The 12,840-nt window shown below is 40.6% G+C and overlaps 1 protein-coding gene across 14 annotated transcripts in view; it reads left to right on the forward strand.

The window, feature by feature from the left end:
• The window catches only part of agrn (agrin), a 238,248-nt gene that overhangs the window by 89,559 nt on the left and 135,849 nt on the right, over positions 1-12,840 (forward strand). Inside the window, exon 1 of one of the 14 annotated variants that reach the window (XM_089124612.1) lies at positions 9,993-11,850. The exons of 11 other annotated variants lie outside the window; for them this stretch is intronic. In XM_089124612.1, the coding sequence (XP_088980738.1) occupies positions 11,655-11,850 (196 nt within the window). In that variant the 5' untranslated portion in view covers positions 9,993-11,654. Of the gene's footprint in view, positions 1-9,992; positions 11,851-12,840 lie in introns of those variants that run through there. 2 more of the 14 variants (XM_089124613.1, XM_089124615.1) reach the window with 2 other exon arrangements.

Below are 12,840 nucleotides of genomic sequence, written 5' to 3' on the forward strand. Positions count from 1 at the left end.
TTAACTCTGCCAAAACCGTGATGTCATTGTCCATCTCAGTTCAGATCTCATATAATGGTGTCAATGCAGGCAGTTCAATAACATTGTTGAATATTAAATAAAAATGTCCCCAACTAAGCAAAGCCAATGGCGACAAATGTTGTTGTCTGCAATTGGTAAAACTTCACAATAAAAATTTAGATATTCTGAAATGTTTCCCTGTATTTTTTATTTCATTAAATATTCAGATGTTTTTGTGAACGTATATTCATGGTGTTTATTTTGTCCTGTTTTTATAAAAGAATATATTTGATTAGGATACTTTTTTTCATACAGTGGTTTTAAGGCCCCACAGGCGACATAAGCCAACCCTAGAGTTGGCTTTAGTCATTGCTAGTTCTTTGACGTCGGTTTTCTGTTTCAGGGCCTTAAGAATTGATTTATTTTTCTGTACAAAAAACTTGTTTGCTGTAGACCAGAGATAATTTTCAATCCTGAAGTCCTCTGCCACTCCTCCCTCTGAGAACAGCCAGCACCCTTAGTGTCAGTCATTAACATATGAAAGGTCTTCTTCACACCTCTCACACCCAGCAGTGTTTCAGCTGTATATGTCCGTGAAATTTCACGGATTCCTGTATATGCCCGCTTAGGTGAGGTTTCCGGGTTTGTCTGGAAATATACTGTTCCGTGTTACTCTAATCCGCTTTTTCCCACATACATCCAGCAAACATCAAATTGCACAGGAGTTTACCATGCCCGGATATTGCCGAATTTGAGTCTTTTCATGCAGTGCATGCGATCAGCATGTAATTCTATTTCTCTGAGCTTCTGAGATTGTGTCACAAACAACCTCGGAATGAATGAGATCATCCAGTGTTCCATGTGTGTGACAGTGAATCTTTTTGAAGAGTGTCACATGGCAACGGTCCTCCAGAACACTGGGACATGGAGCCAATTTGTTGCCTGGTGATGTGAGTCACATGACCCCTGCTCACTCCTGGGGGAGCTGGGGGTGGGGTGGTACTTGGGTCAGATAGCCAAATGTAGGAATGATTGTCAGAAAGGGGGGTTTATGGATCCATCAGTACATAAGATGCGAGGGGGGATCTTGAGTATCCTCAATCCCAGCGTTCACATGTTCACAATGTTCCCTCTAATCAGAAAATGCGATGAAGTCATCAGACAGGAGAGCAGCAGATGTAATTGGCAGGAAATAGGCGAAGCCGTGTTGGTGAATGGATGCCTGGGTGGGGGGTGCACTGATGGGTGTTGCGGTTGACCCATGCCCCCAGGATTGCTCATTAAGACATGGAGGCTTCGGTCAAAGGAAAATGAGCTCTCCCTCTATCCTCTATTGCTCTTATTGCATCATGAGCATAGACCTGTGAACACATTGGATGGGTCAAAGAAGGCAAAATTGACTTGCTTTGCACAAACCAAGCATGGTTTTCATCAGAGAAGTAATGGAACGGACACACTCACTAAAAGGAAGCTGTTTCAGAGCATTGGCGTAAGGCTATTGTGAGGCAGAGCTTAGCAATCGGTCGGTTTGTGGAGTCCTCGCACGTCTGCGTGAGACTGTCAGACATGATGTCTGATGAGGTTATCCTAGTGTTTCACAACAGATTTGATTACTTGGTCCAAACCAGAGTCACACTGTTCTATTTTTTAACTTAGTTAATATATATATATATATATATATATATATATATATATATATATATATATAAATATTATTTGGTTATTTGATACATCACTCAAAATGGAAAAATCAAGGGTAATGAATTCATATTTGGGTGTATCCTTTACTTTCATAGATATAAGAAGAATCATATTAATTTAGGTCAATTCCTTGTGTGTGGACAGTTTATTAACAATATTATAAAATTGAGCCAACAATACTAATACTCTTCAAATTATGAAGGTAAAATAAATGATGCCTGGTTTTTGAGTTAAAGATTTTTTTTGTGTGTTTTATCGAGTCAATTCAGTTAAACCGGTTCGCAAATCGGTCTAAATGATTCATTGCTGATTCAGTATGATTCAACATGAAAACCTTTCTTAAATGGGTCATAAGATGCTATTTTACACACACATTATGTTCCACATACTGTACATTATTGCAGGACCTATAATCCCAGTCTGTCTGAAACGTGCAGATTTCTAAACCCGTCCTTCTGAAAAGCCTGATAACCTGATTGGCCAGCTGACCAAGTGCATTGTGATTGGCCAAATGTCTGTTGGAAATGTGACGACTGTTACCATAATGGTGAGCTTGAGCTTATATACGTTGCAGAAGTAACATCTGGACTTTGATCGAGGTGTTTTAGGCAGGTCTGGAGAAGAGCCAGACCGATATATCGGCAGACCGATATTATCGGCCGACATTAGGCATTTTACAAACTATCAGTATCGGCAGTTATAATGGCCGATAAATGAATATTTCGAAAATAAAATAAAAACGGACGAAACACACTTGAACCATGTCATGAGTGTTGGAGTTGTATAGTTTGTCCACCAGAGGGCACTCTACTCCGTTCCTGTTGACAACACTCGTTGAGTTGGTCACGATAAATACATTGCTTGAATAACAATTAAAAAAACATCCCCATCAGTTCTCTTAACTCAAATAAGCATGACAAAATTTGTGACTATCATGTCCAGTTTCAAATAAAAAAATAAAATATCGGCCGATATATCGGAATATCGGATTTTTAACCCAAAAATATTAGTATCGGTTTTGGCCTTCAAAATCCTTTATCGGTCGGGCTCTAGTCTGGAGCAGTACTCTTTGTGGGAAACTATGAGACTTGTAACAAACACTAAAGGAAAACATTAAAAAGCATCGTATGGCCCTTTTAAATGAAGTAAATGATTGAGTGAGTGATTCAGTATTGAAAATGAATTGTAGTGTGAAAGCAGCACAGTTGTTTTTTCCACCTTACTCAATGTTTTCCTTCACTATTGTTTCTCTGGCAGCATGCTTACGTTTGCTGATTACATGCAGAACAAATGTTTGCATTGGCCAAATCCAGGGTCATGTCCATGCTAGACGCACAGCATTGTTATTTTTCTTTCTTACAATCTCTCGTCCTAGTCTTCCCTCACTATCTGCCTCTTTCCTCAGGGTCCGGAGAGAATCTTGACGGAAATTCTTCATCCACGGTTGTTATTGTGGTCGCTCTTTGTTGGTTTGCAGGTGAATAATGGATGAGGCATCTGTTATGTTTAAACGCACAGCAATCATTGTCATACTCTTCCAAAAAGCAGCTGTGTGGGTGTATTTTTGTCTCTCTTTTTTTTTCTTTTTTCGTAGTGAGTCTCATTCTCAGATGATTGAGTCTGTTGTGTTTTGCAAAGTGGAGAATTAAAAGCGGGAGAAATGCACACAATGGTCAGAGCAAATTTATTTAACATGCAATGCTTTTAGCTGGCAGCCACTGCGTTTTTTTTTTCTCCCAAAAAACATACAATTTGCCATAGTTGGCTTTTGAAGAGTTCTTCAACAGAAAAGAAAGGAGGTATAGTCAGTCTGAATGTGAGAGGAATCGATCGCGTCTGTCTGTGTTGGGTCTCTCCGACTGCTGACACATGATGGCACAACCCGTTTCCCAGGATTCCGTGTCAGAGTGACCCAGTGAGCTCCGGCTGCGAGGGCACACGAGTGCCACCGGTGATTTGAAGAGGGACTCTTATACTATTATACTCCTCAACAAAATCAGATCAGTTCTGTCCTGTCTTCTTATACACATAGGGCCTGATTGCAGATACACAGCTGCATAAAGCATCTCCCTCATTTGACAGTTACTCTCTGAAATCTGTCTGATTGATGTGAGAAAGGATGAAAAGGCTGTTTTGTGGAAGCCGCTTTTGCAAGACTCTTGATTTGAAATATAAATAATTGAAGCTCCTTTTTCTCTTCGGATGGCTTGCGAGAAATGAGGATGTATGCCAATTAAGATTCTCTTCTGCCCTCCAAGACAATCCGGCACGAAGGAGAAAAAAGCCAAAAGATGGAAGAACGAAAGGGTGAAGAGAGAGTTCATTACTGTAAATGCAAATGAAACGGTGCCTGCGTATAATAGCTTGTCACTGTCAGAATTGATAAGGGAAAAAGCTTCGTTTTGTGCGTGTGCATATTTTTGAGGGCGCCGGCACAGTGTGTTCGAAATGGAGCTATATAATGGTAGAACATAAGCTGTAGAGGTTATATAGCATTATTCAAATGCCTTAATGGTTATACTTCATAATAGCTGGTCTCTGTATAGCATGATTTTTATATTTTGCTCAAGCTTGTTAGGCCTCCACAAGGAAATGTAATATTCATGACAACCGACTGTGAAATATTCTCCAAACATAAAACACTCGAGATATATTTTCCTTGTTTAAACCCCAAACTTTCAAAAATACTTCAAAATGCTTTTAAGAACAGATTGCCCATTGCTAGAGTAGATGTGTGTGTGTGTGTGTGTGTGTGTGTGTGTGTGCGTGTGGTAGGCCCAATATGCAATCATAATAAGCTTTAGAAAGATGAAAAATGTCCAGATGGGTTGAAGAAGCACTCCCTTTGGTCCCCGAACACTTGCTGCTTTGCAGTGGTTGATTCATTGGAATATGCTCAAGAGCAGCTGGGTTTTGTCTGAACTGTATGCGAAACAATTTCCATTTGGTCCTCCAGTGTGTTTGCTGTTCAAAAATGGGATGCTCTGCATGTCATCCAATCACTGCATCCTCTCCACCTCTGCTTAATTTATAGGTAGATGGAAAACAGGTTGAATTTGGCCTCTATTCTGCAGAGGTTAATTGTGTGAGGCGAATCTGTGCCTCTATTGATAGTGGAGAATGAACCGAAAACAAGCATTGTCTCAAGATTTGCAGATAAATGGACTGCTGATGTGCACCAGAAATTTTCGACATGGAATTTGCTCATCAGGTAGATGTAGGTGAAGGAGCTTGTGTGGAGCCTAAAGCATGGCATATAAACACTAAGGATGTCCTTTTATTTTCATTTATTTTCAGGTTTTGTAGATGTAGAAGTGGTCATTTTGTTCTTTGGAGAGCGATTACTTAAAAAAAAAAAATAATAATAATACAGAGGAGTTTATGACAATAATAAGATCCATAATGTTATTATTATATATACAGTACATTAATATAATCAGGCATGCATGATATATCAGTACCATATTGTTATCAGTTTTTATTGGATAAACATTTTTAAATAAATATATATATTAATTTTATAATATTTTAATGCACTTGCCTTTTATTTTTGATATTATATTTGGTATGTATCAGTTGTAAATGTTTATAACATGAAAATGATAATCAGCTAGTTGGTTTTGTAGTATCAGTGAATCCCTAAATATAATATATTTAATATAAATAAATATGAATCCATTTTAGACTACATTATTAAAATAAAAATAAAAAAATCAAATGGATTAATTTTTTTTGTAAATTAAAGAACTTTGTCCTTATGCAATTCTAGTTTCAAACCACAGCTGTTTGTTGCTCTATTTGGACCAAGCTAGTCCTCAAGTTTAGTTCCACAGCTGCTGCTGCCACCTGCATTACCTGGAAGTTCAATCACACAGCCCCTGTCTGTCATGGATGCCAGCTCCCATGAAGCCCGGTGTCAAACATAGCCAAAGTCAAGCAAGTCTCCAAAAAACAGTCACTCTCTGCTGTTTGTGCAGTCTCTGTTTTGACATCGCTTCAGCAGTCCCTTAAAGAACCCCACCACGGTTCCAGCTCAATTGCCCCCATAAGGACCATTAAGAAAGCATCGTGGGAAATAAAGAATGAATAAAAGAGTGGGGAGCTGGAGCATGGCAAGTATTAAATGCTGCAATCATTATTGTAGTTACCATGATGAGAGGGAAAAACAGCATGCTGATGAATGAGCGGCTGTAAATGCTGTTGCTGGTTAGCTGTTCTCCATTAGGCCCAGCTCTCAGCCCTTGGCAGCTGCGATCCTGCCTGCGCTCAACAGCTTGGTCCCGGAGTGAGGAGCAGTCTGAGTGGGAGGGTAATGAGCTCGCTCCACCCAGAGATGAAAATCCAGCTGTGGGAGAAGATTTGTCCTGGCTTGCATGTCTTTGCTTAGACAGGTGGTTTCATGGTGGGGAGGGAATGGTTTTGGGAATATAGTAATGCACATGATGGTAGAACTCTCTTTAATATCTCATTTGTTCTCCTAGACAGTGGTGAGATCAAATGGTGTGCGAATTGGCTTGAGGCTGTTTCTCAGATTTTTCTCATGAGAAAATGAACATAGTCATCTCAGATTTGTCTTTTCTAAAATTTTGAGAGAGATCCCAACAATGTCTCAAACTGTGCTCAGATTTGCCAAGACATCACAGTCGAATTTCTCGTCAAATTCCCCCAAAACATGGCAAAATTAACCTTTCTATTCTATTCTATTCTATTCTATTCTATTCTATTCTATTCTATTCTATTCTATTCTATTCTATTCTATTCTATTCTATTCTATAATGTCTTGATTATTTCTCTTTATATTTTATTTATGTTTATTATTATTATTATCATAATTATTTATTTACTAAATTAAGTAAAATGTAAATGCTACTAGTAAATATAGGCGTTAAAAATTACATTTTAAAATCTATAATTGAATGCAGATTTTTATTGTGATCTGCTGAAGATTACATTTTACATTATTTTATTACTTTTTTTAATATTAGGCTATTAAATGACTGTAAAGGTATTCTATAAATAAAATCAATAAATAAAATCTCTTAATATCTGCAAATTACCGATATGGTACTGATATATGGTGAATCGGTAGACAACGTAACACAATATGCTAATTAACTTTCCTGAGCAATGAAAGAGCAACATCTGAGTAATAAAATCTTCCTGTAGAATGATTTATTTGCTCTTTCCTTGATATATGGGAGAAGGTTGGATTTATGTGATGCTGGTTTTCATCAGTCCTAAAGCACTTAACCTGAGTGGCGGTGGGTATCCTCAACCAAAATCAATATGTGATGTACGATATACGACCATCTGCTGAGCACACATCGACTAATAGGTATTAGGGTGAGGACTGGGTAAGGAAAGAAGGATTAGGGTAATTGTGTTTTATCTGCCATGGTCTTTAGTGAATTGTACCGAGGCCACACACTCACAATAGATGGAGAGATAGAGAGACCTTTCCAGTGACCTCTACAATGTAGATAGCAGTGAACTAGAGTGGAACAGCCTCTCACACTGTGCAAACAGATACGAATCTGATTTATAAATCACATTTATAGAGCAGAACTCCTTTTGAATTATTCAGATAAGAAAAATGGTCCTAAAACATCATAAAATCTGTTAAATGGGTCAATTTTTTTAAGTTTACTTTTAGCATTTAAAGGGATTACTAATTATTTTAATTTATGTAGAACAATTAGGATGGATTAGTCACCAATAACGTGACAATATTTGTATAAAAATGTGTAGAATGTCAGCTGGTTGACACATTTTTGCAGTCACATGGAATATACCATTGTATCACCCAGCCCTAATAGCTACCGTTTTCATAAAGGTACAGTAGTTTAATTGCAGTTGATGCAAACATAAGCTGCGAACAATAGTTATCCATCCGTTTCCTCAGAGCAGCAAAATGGACAGTTTGAATCTGGCAAATTGACAGTGATTTGATTCAGACATCTGTCAGATGAAACCCATGGGCTGTAGGAAACAAACAGATAGAGCCATATGAGAAACAGCCTCAAAACTTGAGTTGCTCACAGAAAAAAAATCTGGATTGATTAACATTCAGTGGAAATCAGAATTGGAATCTCGCCATATGGTTTTTGGTATGCCTGAGTCTGTAGACATTGACTGTAGATATTGAGTGAGCAACTTCATCTCCGTGATAGCTCACACCTGGATGCATTCGACAGGCGCTGTGCCTCGCAGAGCAGCAGGCCAGTCGGCAGATGTGTTCTCACGTTGAATTATACTGATGTCATTTCCCATTGGGTAATGTCTCTGTTACAGTTACATCGGCACTCGACGGCACAATGGAAAAATCCCCACATTTTGGGTGGCGTGGCGTCACTTTCTATTCTTGCGAGCCATATGATATGATAGAGCAGGGGAGTAAGGAACTCCCAGCTTCTAAAGTAGATCTGGCTGGAGGTGGAGTTAGCTCATTCTCACCCACCCCACTCCCTCTTTATCTCCTGCACTGTCTCGCGTCAATTTATCACTGCTTGAGCAATGTAGTATAATGAGTTGAGCACTAGGGATCTGATCACAATCAAAACAACCTGATTTATTGGTGATAGTCATTACAATAAGACATTCAACTAGCTGCCTTAAGGGAAGCTCCATGTTTAAAAATATGTTTGAGGCTTGGGCGAAACTGGGTTTCATTTGTTAAAACTGATAGATGGATAGATTTGTCAAACGGATGGATATTTGAATAGTTGAACGAATGAATGGTTAAATGTGTGGGTGGATAATTAGATGACTAATTGGGTAGATGAATAGACGGATAGATGGATGGATGAGCAGAGAGATGGATATTTGAACGAACAAACTATAGACAGTTGAATGTTTGATGGAGGGATGGATGGCTCTTTTAAAATAGATGAAGTGCACCAATCCATGCTTTACTACTATTCCTTCAATCCTGAAATCAGCATACATGCATTATACCAAACACATAGCAGAAGGAGAAAGCAGAAGCCCATAAAAAGCCTTGAGGCTGCTCGTCATGCAAGTGCGGGAAGTGTAGAGAGTTTGTGGTTGTTTCTTAATGGAAGTTGCCAGCTGAGAGATCACACTGAGAGAGATGTTAACCTTCTGAGATAGCATGCACATTAAAGATGCATTACAGAGCGCTTTTGAAGTCAAATTAGGTCTTATTTGAGTCATGACTGAGGGTGTGTGGCATCGAACAGATGTGGCGCCCTCTTAGATTTCCTTATTGGGCCATGGGTGTTTCAGGTCATTGTAGCCCGCATGAATATCACTATATGCACAGTTGTCTTATTTCTAAGTCTACGTGTCAGTCTGAAGTGAGATTAATGGCCCTGGTGGAGTGTGGGTGTTGTTTAAGGGTACAGCACCACAGCTGGTGAGTGAACTTAGAACCTGTTCTGGATGCCCAGCTGGCCCCATGTTCTCCGCTGTGTACATTGGGCTTAATTCCACGGGGCCCATAAAGTCAAAGAGTAGGCTGTGTCCAAAGAGATAAACGGCCCTTTATGCGGAACGAAACCTTGTAAGTGTGTGTGTGTGTGTGAGCATGATGGATATCCTGAGAGGAGTGGGTTAAGAAATAGAGCGTATAAATAATTGATAATATGTACTGGTTTCTTTGTGAAGATGAACATTCATTGTGTATATGCCAGTCAGTATTGAAGGTAGAGTGGGGGTATAAAAAGAAGCATTAGCTCTCTGTGCTGTTGACCTCATTATGTGGCTTAGAGCATAAAATAAACATTCATAGGCGAGATACCTAGTGAAATAATGCTATGGATTAGAAAACACATTTCCCATTGATCTTTTGCCAGTATATTCATTTTCACTTCTACTGAATATTCATTTTTGTTTTTGTGTTTCACAGTGTGACAGATGAGTAAAAGCATGGCATGGTGTCACAAGATGAAGATTGTTGGCTACACTCTCCATTAAATCATGTTTGCATACTAAAGGGATGGGATTCTATTTTCAAAACCGAGAATACATTTTTTGTTTCTTTCCCATTTAAACCACAAGGTTTGCAATTACAATTTAGCACAATTGTTGACTACACTCTCCTTTAAATCACTAGCAACTCAAAAGGCTTGACATGTTTTTGGTCCAATTGCCCTTTTGTGTGTTCACTGTCATTCCAGCTCCCCCCCTTTAAAACACTCCCAAGTATTCCCAAAAGCTTTTATTCTCGGTTTCCCCCTCACTCCCTCACTGCCTCCCCCTTCTCACCCCTCCCAACCCTTTGTTAGAGACAGCCCCTCATCCACTCCCCCTCTCACTGTCTTCTCCTTCATTCGAAGCAGAGAGAGGGAGTCATGAGCGACCGTGCCGTAAGGATGCAGAAAACACGTTCAGTGTGTTGTTTAACGTAACAGAGAGGCGGACTAAGTGTCATCGGCCAGTTTGTTTTCTTTTTTCCTGCTTTTTTCCTCTTAGGCTGTACTCATTTGCGCGTGCCGCTCCCTGGCTCATTGGCTGAGAAGCGCTGGCTGAACGCAGGCAGAGTACCTGCTGCCTGGGGGATTTTTTGACATGAATAGCGGCGATCAGAGTGTATGTTTTGGCTGGCAGTGAACACTCCAGCTGAACCGAGTTTAAGTCCAGGACACAAGGAGGAACACCAGCACAGGAATGGATGCTTAAGAGAGCTAAACGGAGAGAGAGAAAGAGCTTTAAATAGCTTCTGACTCCATTGAAAAAAGTGGCTCTTCCGTTCTCATTTGTTTTCAGAGCAACAAACAACTTGACTGAGACCACAACAGGAGCTTGTCTTGTCTCGAGAGTTATCCTCTAAAAAGGACTGAGAACTAACAACACTGTCCAAAGCAGTTGTCTTGTTTGCTTTACACGTACCGTGGCAATCTCAGCTGTTCCTCGTATCTAGTTTCCGGCTGCCCGGATCAAGGAGCGCGCCTCTGCGCTGACAGCCGCATCTGGGGAAGAGTCTACTCACCAGATACCTCAACTTTCGACTGTACGCTTCATCCAAAGTGCTTTCTGGAAAAAGAGGGGAGGTCACCAGAGAGGACTTGTGTTGAAGGAAGGGGGGTGGGGGGGTTGAGGAAAAAAAGACCCTACTGCTCTCCAGGGCATATGGTTGAGCTGGCCGAAGACAGCTGCTGACTCTCAGTGGGCTAATTATTCATTCATTCAGGAGATTCAGCCTAGGGCGGGGAGGGAGAAAACTTTTACGAGCGAAGACGAGCCCTAGTGTTGCAGTTCTCCTGGAGGATTTTCGGAAGGGGTCACTCTCCAAAAGTTTGTATGTTGTGTTTGTGTGTATGTGTGAAGCTAATGACTCCAATTCCAGCCTGTGAGCAACTGAGTGTTTACCGGGACAGACGGTTAGCATGATGCCAAGCCACACCTGCAGCGAATCCTGACACATGCCACAACGAGAGCAGCCTGGCATCTTCATGCCGCTGTCGGACACAGAGAGGTGGGAGCACGTCTTGAAAGAAGGGAATACCATTGTGCCATAAAAAATTGCAAGCACCCCTAAAGAAGATCAAGAGCCAATTCATTACTAATTCACCAAGCCGTGGAGTTCTGTGCTTGCGGATTTAAAGTACAAAGTGCAGTGGGGATTGTTTGCACTCACTTGTCCGTGGTACCAATCTAGGCCAGGGGTCCAGTGGAGCTTTTGTCAAACACACTCAAGAGAACTTGCACACTAACCTTTCATGACAAACCACCCCTGTGCTTGGGAAAGGAACGGAGAGATTGCTGGAGGGTTGGGGACTGTAGGACCGGTACCTTGCAGTTCGGAAACAAAATGCTTTGCTTGGAGACTGATAAAAGCATTTGTTTACGTCCTTCAGGAAGAAACTCTGAAAATAAGTGCCAGTGGAATTTAAGCTGAAACCGTTTTAGGATTTCTTTAGTCCTTTTTTTCTCGGAGTTGGTTTGGAACGCTTGCCAACTTGGCGTACTTTAGGGAAGACGCGGAGTGGAGTATGACCAGTTGTCAGTACCCTACGCCGCCCCCAGAGCGGGACCGCATGTACCAGCACAAAGTGTCGCTGGTCGTGCGGTACTTCATGATTCCTTGCAACATCTGTCTCATTCTGCTGGCCACTTCCACGCTCGGCTTCGCTGTACTCCTCTTCCTCAATAACTGTAGGTCACAGTTAGTGAAACATGACATGCAGCGTATGTATATATATATATGTGTGTGTGTTTGTGTGTCTGTGTTTGTGCATGACCCCGTAGAATATGTGTTGCCTGATAAGTTTCAGAATAGTGGCTCTTTCCCTTGTGTGCTCTGTAGTTTTCTTACAGTGATGTTCACGGAGGCAGGGGGAGACACATTGACGGATGGATGATTCAATAAGGATCGATGGCAATCAAAAACTAATCCCTAATGCGTAGGCTTCGATCCCCTGCCTGACAGTGAAATGATTAAGGATGACACAGATAAACTGTCCTCATCCTACAAAGTACTTGAGCGCTTGTGTCTAAAAACACAGCTCGGTGGCATTCTGTCATCCCTGAAGCAGTGGTATTTAGACTGCACAGTGGGATAAAGGGGGCAGATTAAATGCCTTTGGATGTGAAAGCTTGGCATTAGCTTCAGTGCTTACTGTATCTGCTTGAGTGAATCTGCAACCGCTTTGGTATCTTAAGGTGCCCCGCCAGCCGGTGTGTGTGTTGCCAGATAGTTTTGGCACTGTGCTTACAAAGAAAAGATTGGAGACGGAACGTGAGCTCCAGAGCGTGTCAAAATGTGCTTTGATGACATGGAGCAGCAGGTAACGCTGCTCTTTTCCTGTTTTGGATGTATTACTATCTCTATTGGTTTTTATCTGCCTTTTTGAATCGTTGCGTCATGTGTTTTCTTCCTCTGTGAATTCACATTCACAGAACTGTGCTATCTAAGACTACAGGATAAATTCATAGCAGAAAGGTAAACATATATTTTGGAAGGATGCTGTGCTACAGAAGAAAGTTTAATTGGTTAGAAAGTGGTTTTGCTATGCGTCAGTGCTGATGGCTTCTTAATGAGATGAAATTGAGAAGACTTTCATTTCGGGAAGCTTGCACAGATCATATTATTGACATTTTTGTTTTTGTTCATCTTAACCTTTTTTATGATCTGTTTACACCCGTAAATGTATAGTTTTGTTGCAAACATTTTGATAA

This window comes from Pimephales promelas, chromosome 20, assembly GCF_988280905.1.
Source record: "Pimephales promelas chromosome 20, fPimPro1.hap1.1, whole genome shotgun sequence".
Lineage (NCBI taxonomy): Eukaryota > Metazoa > Chordata > Actinopteri > Cypriniformes > Leuciscidae > Pimephales > Pimephales promelas.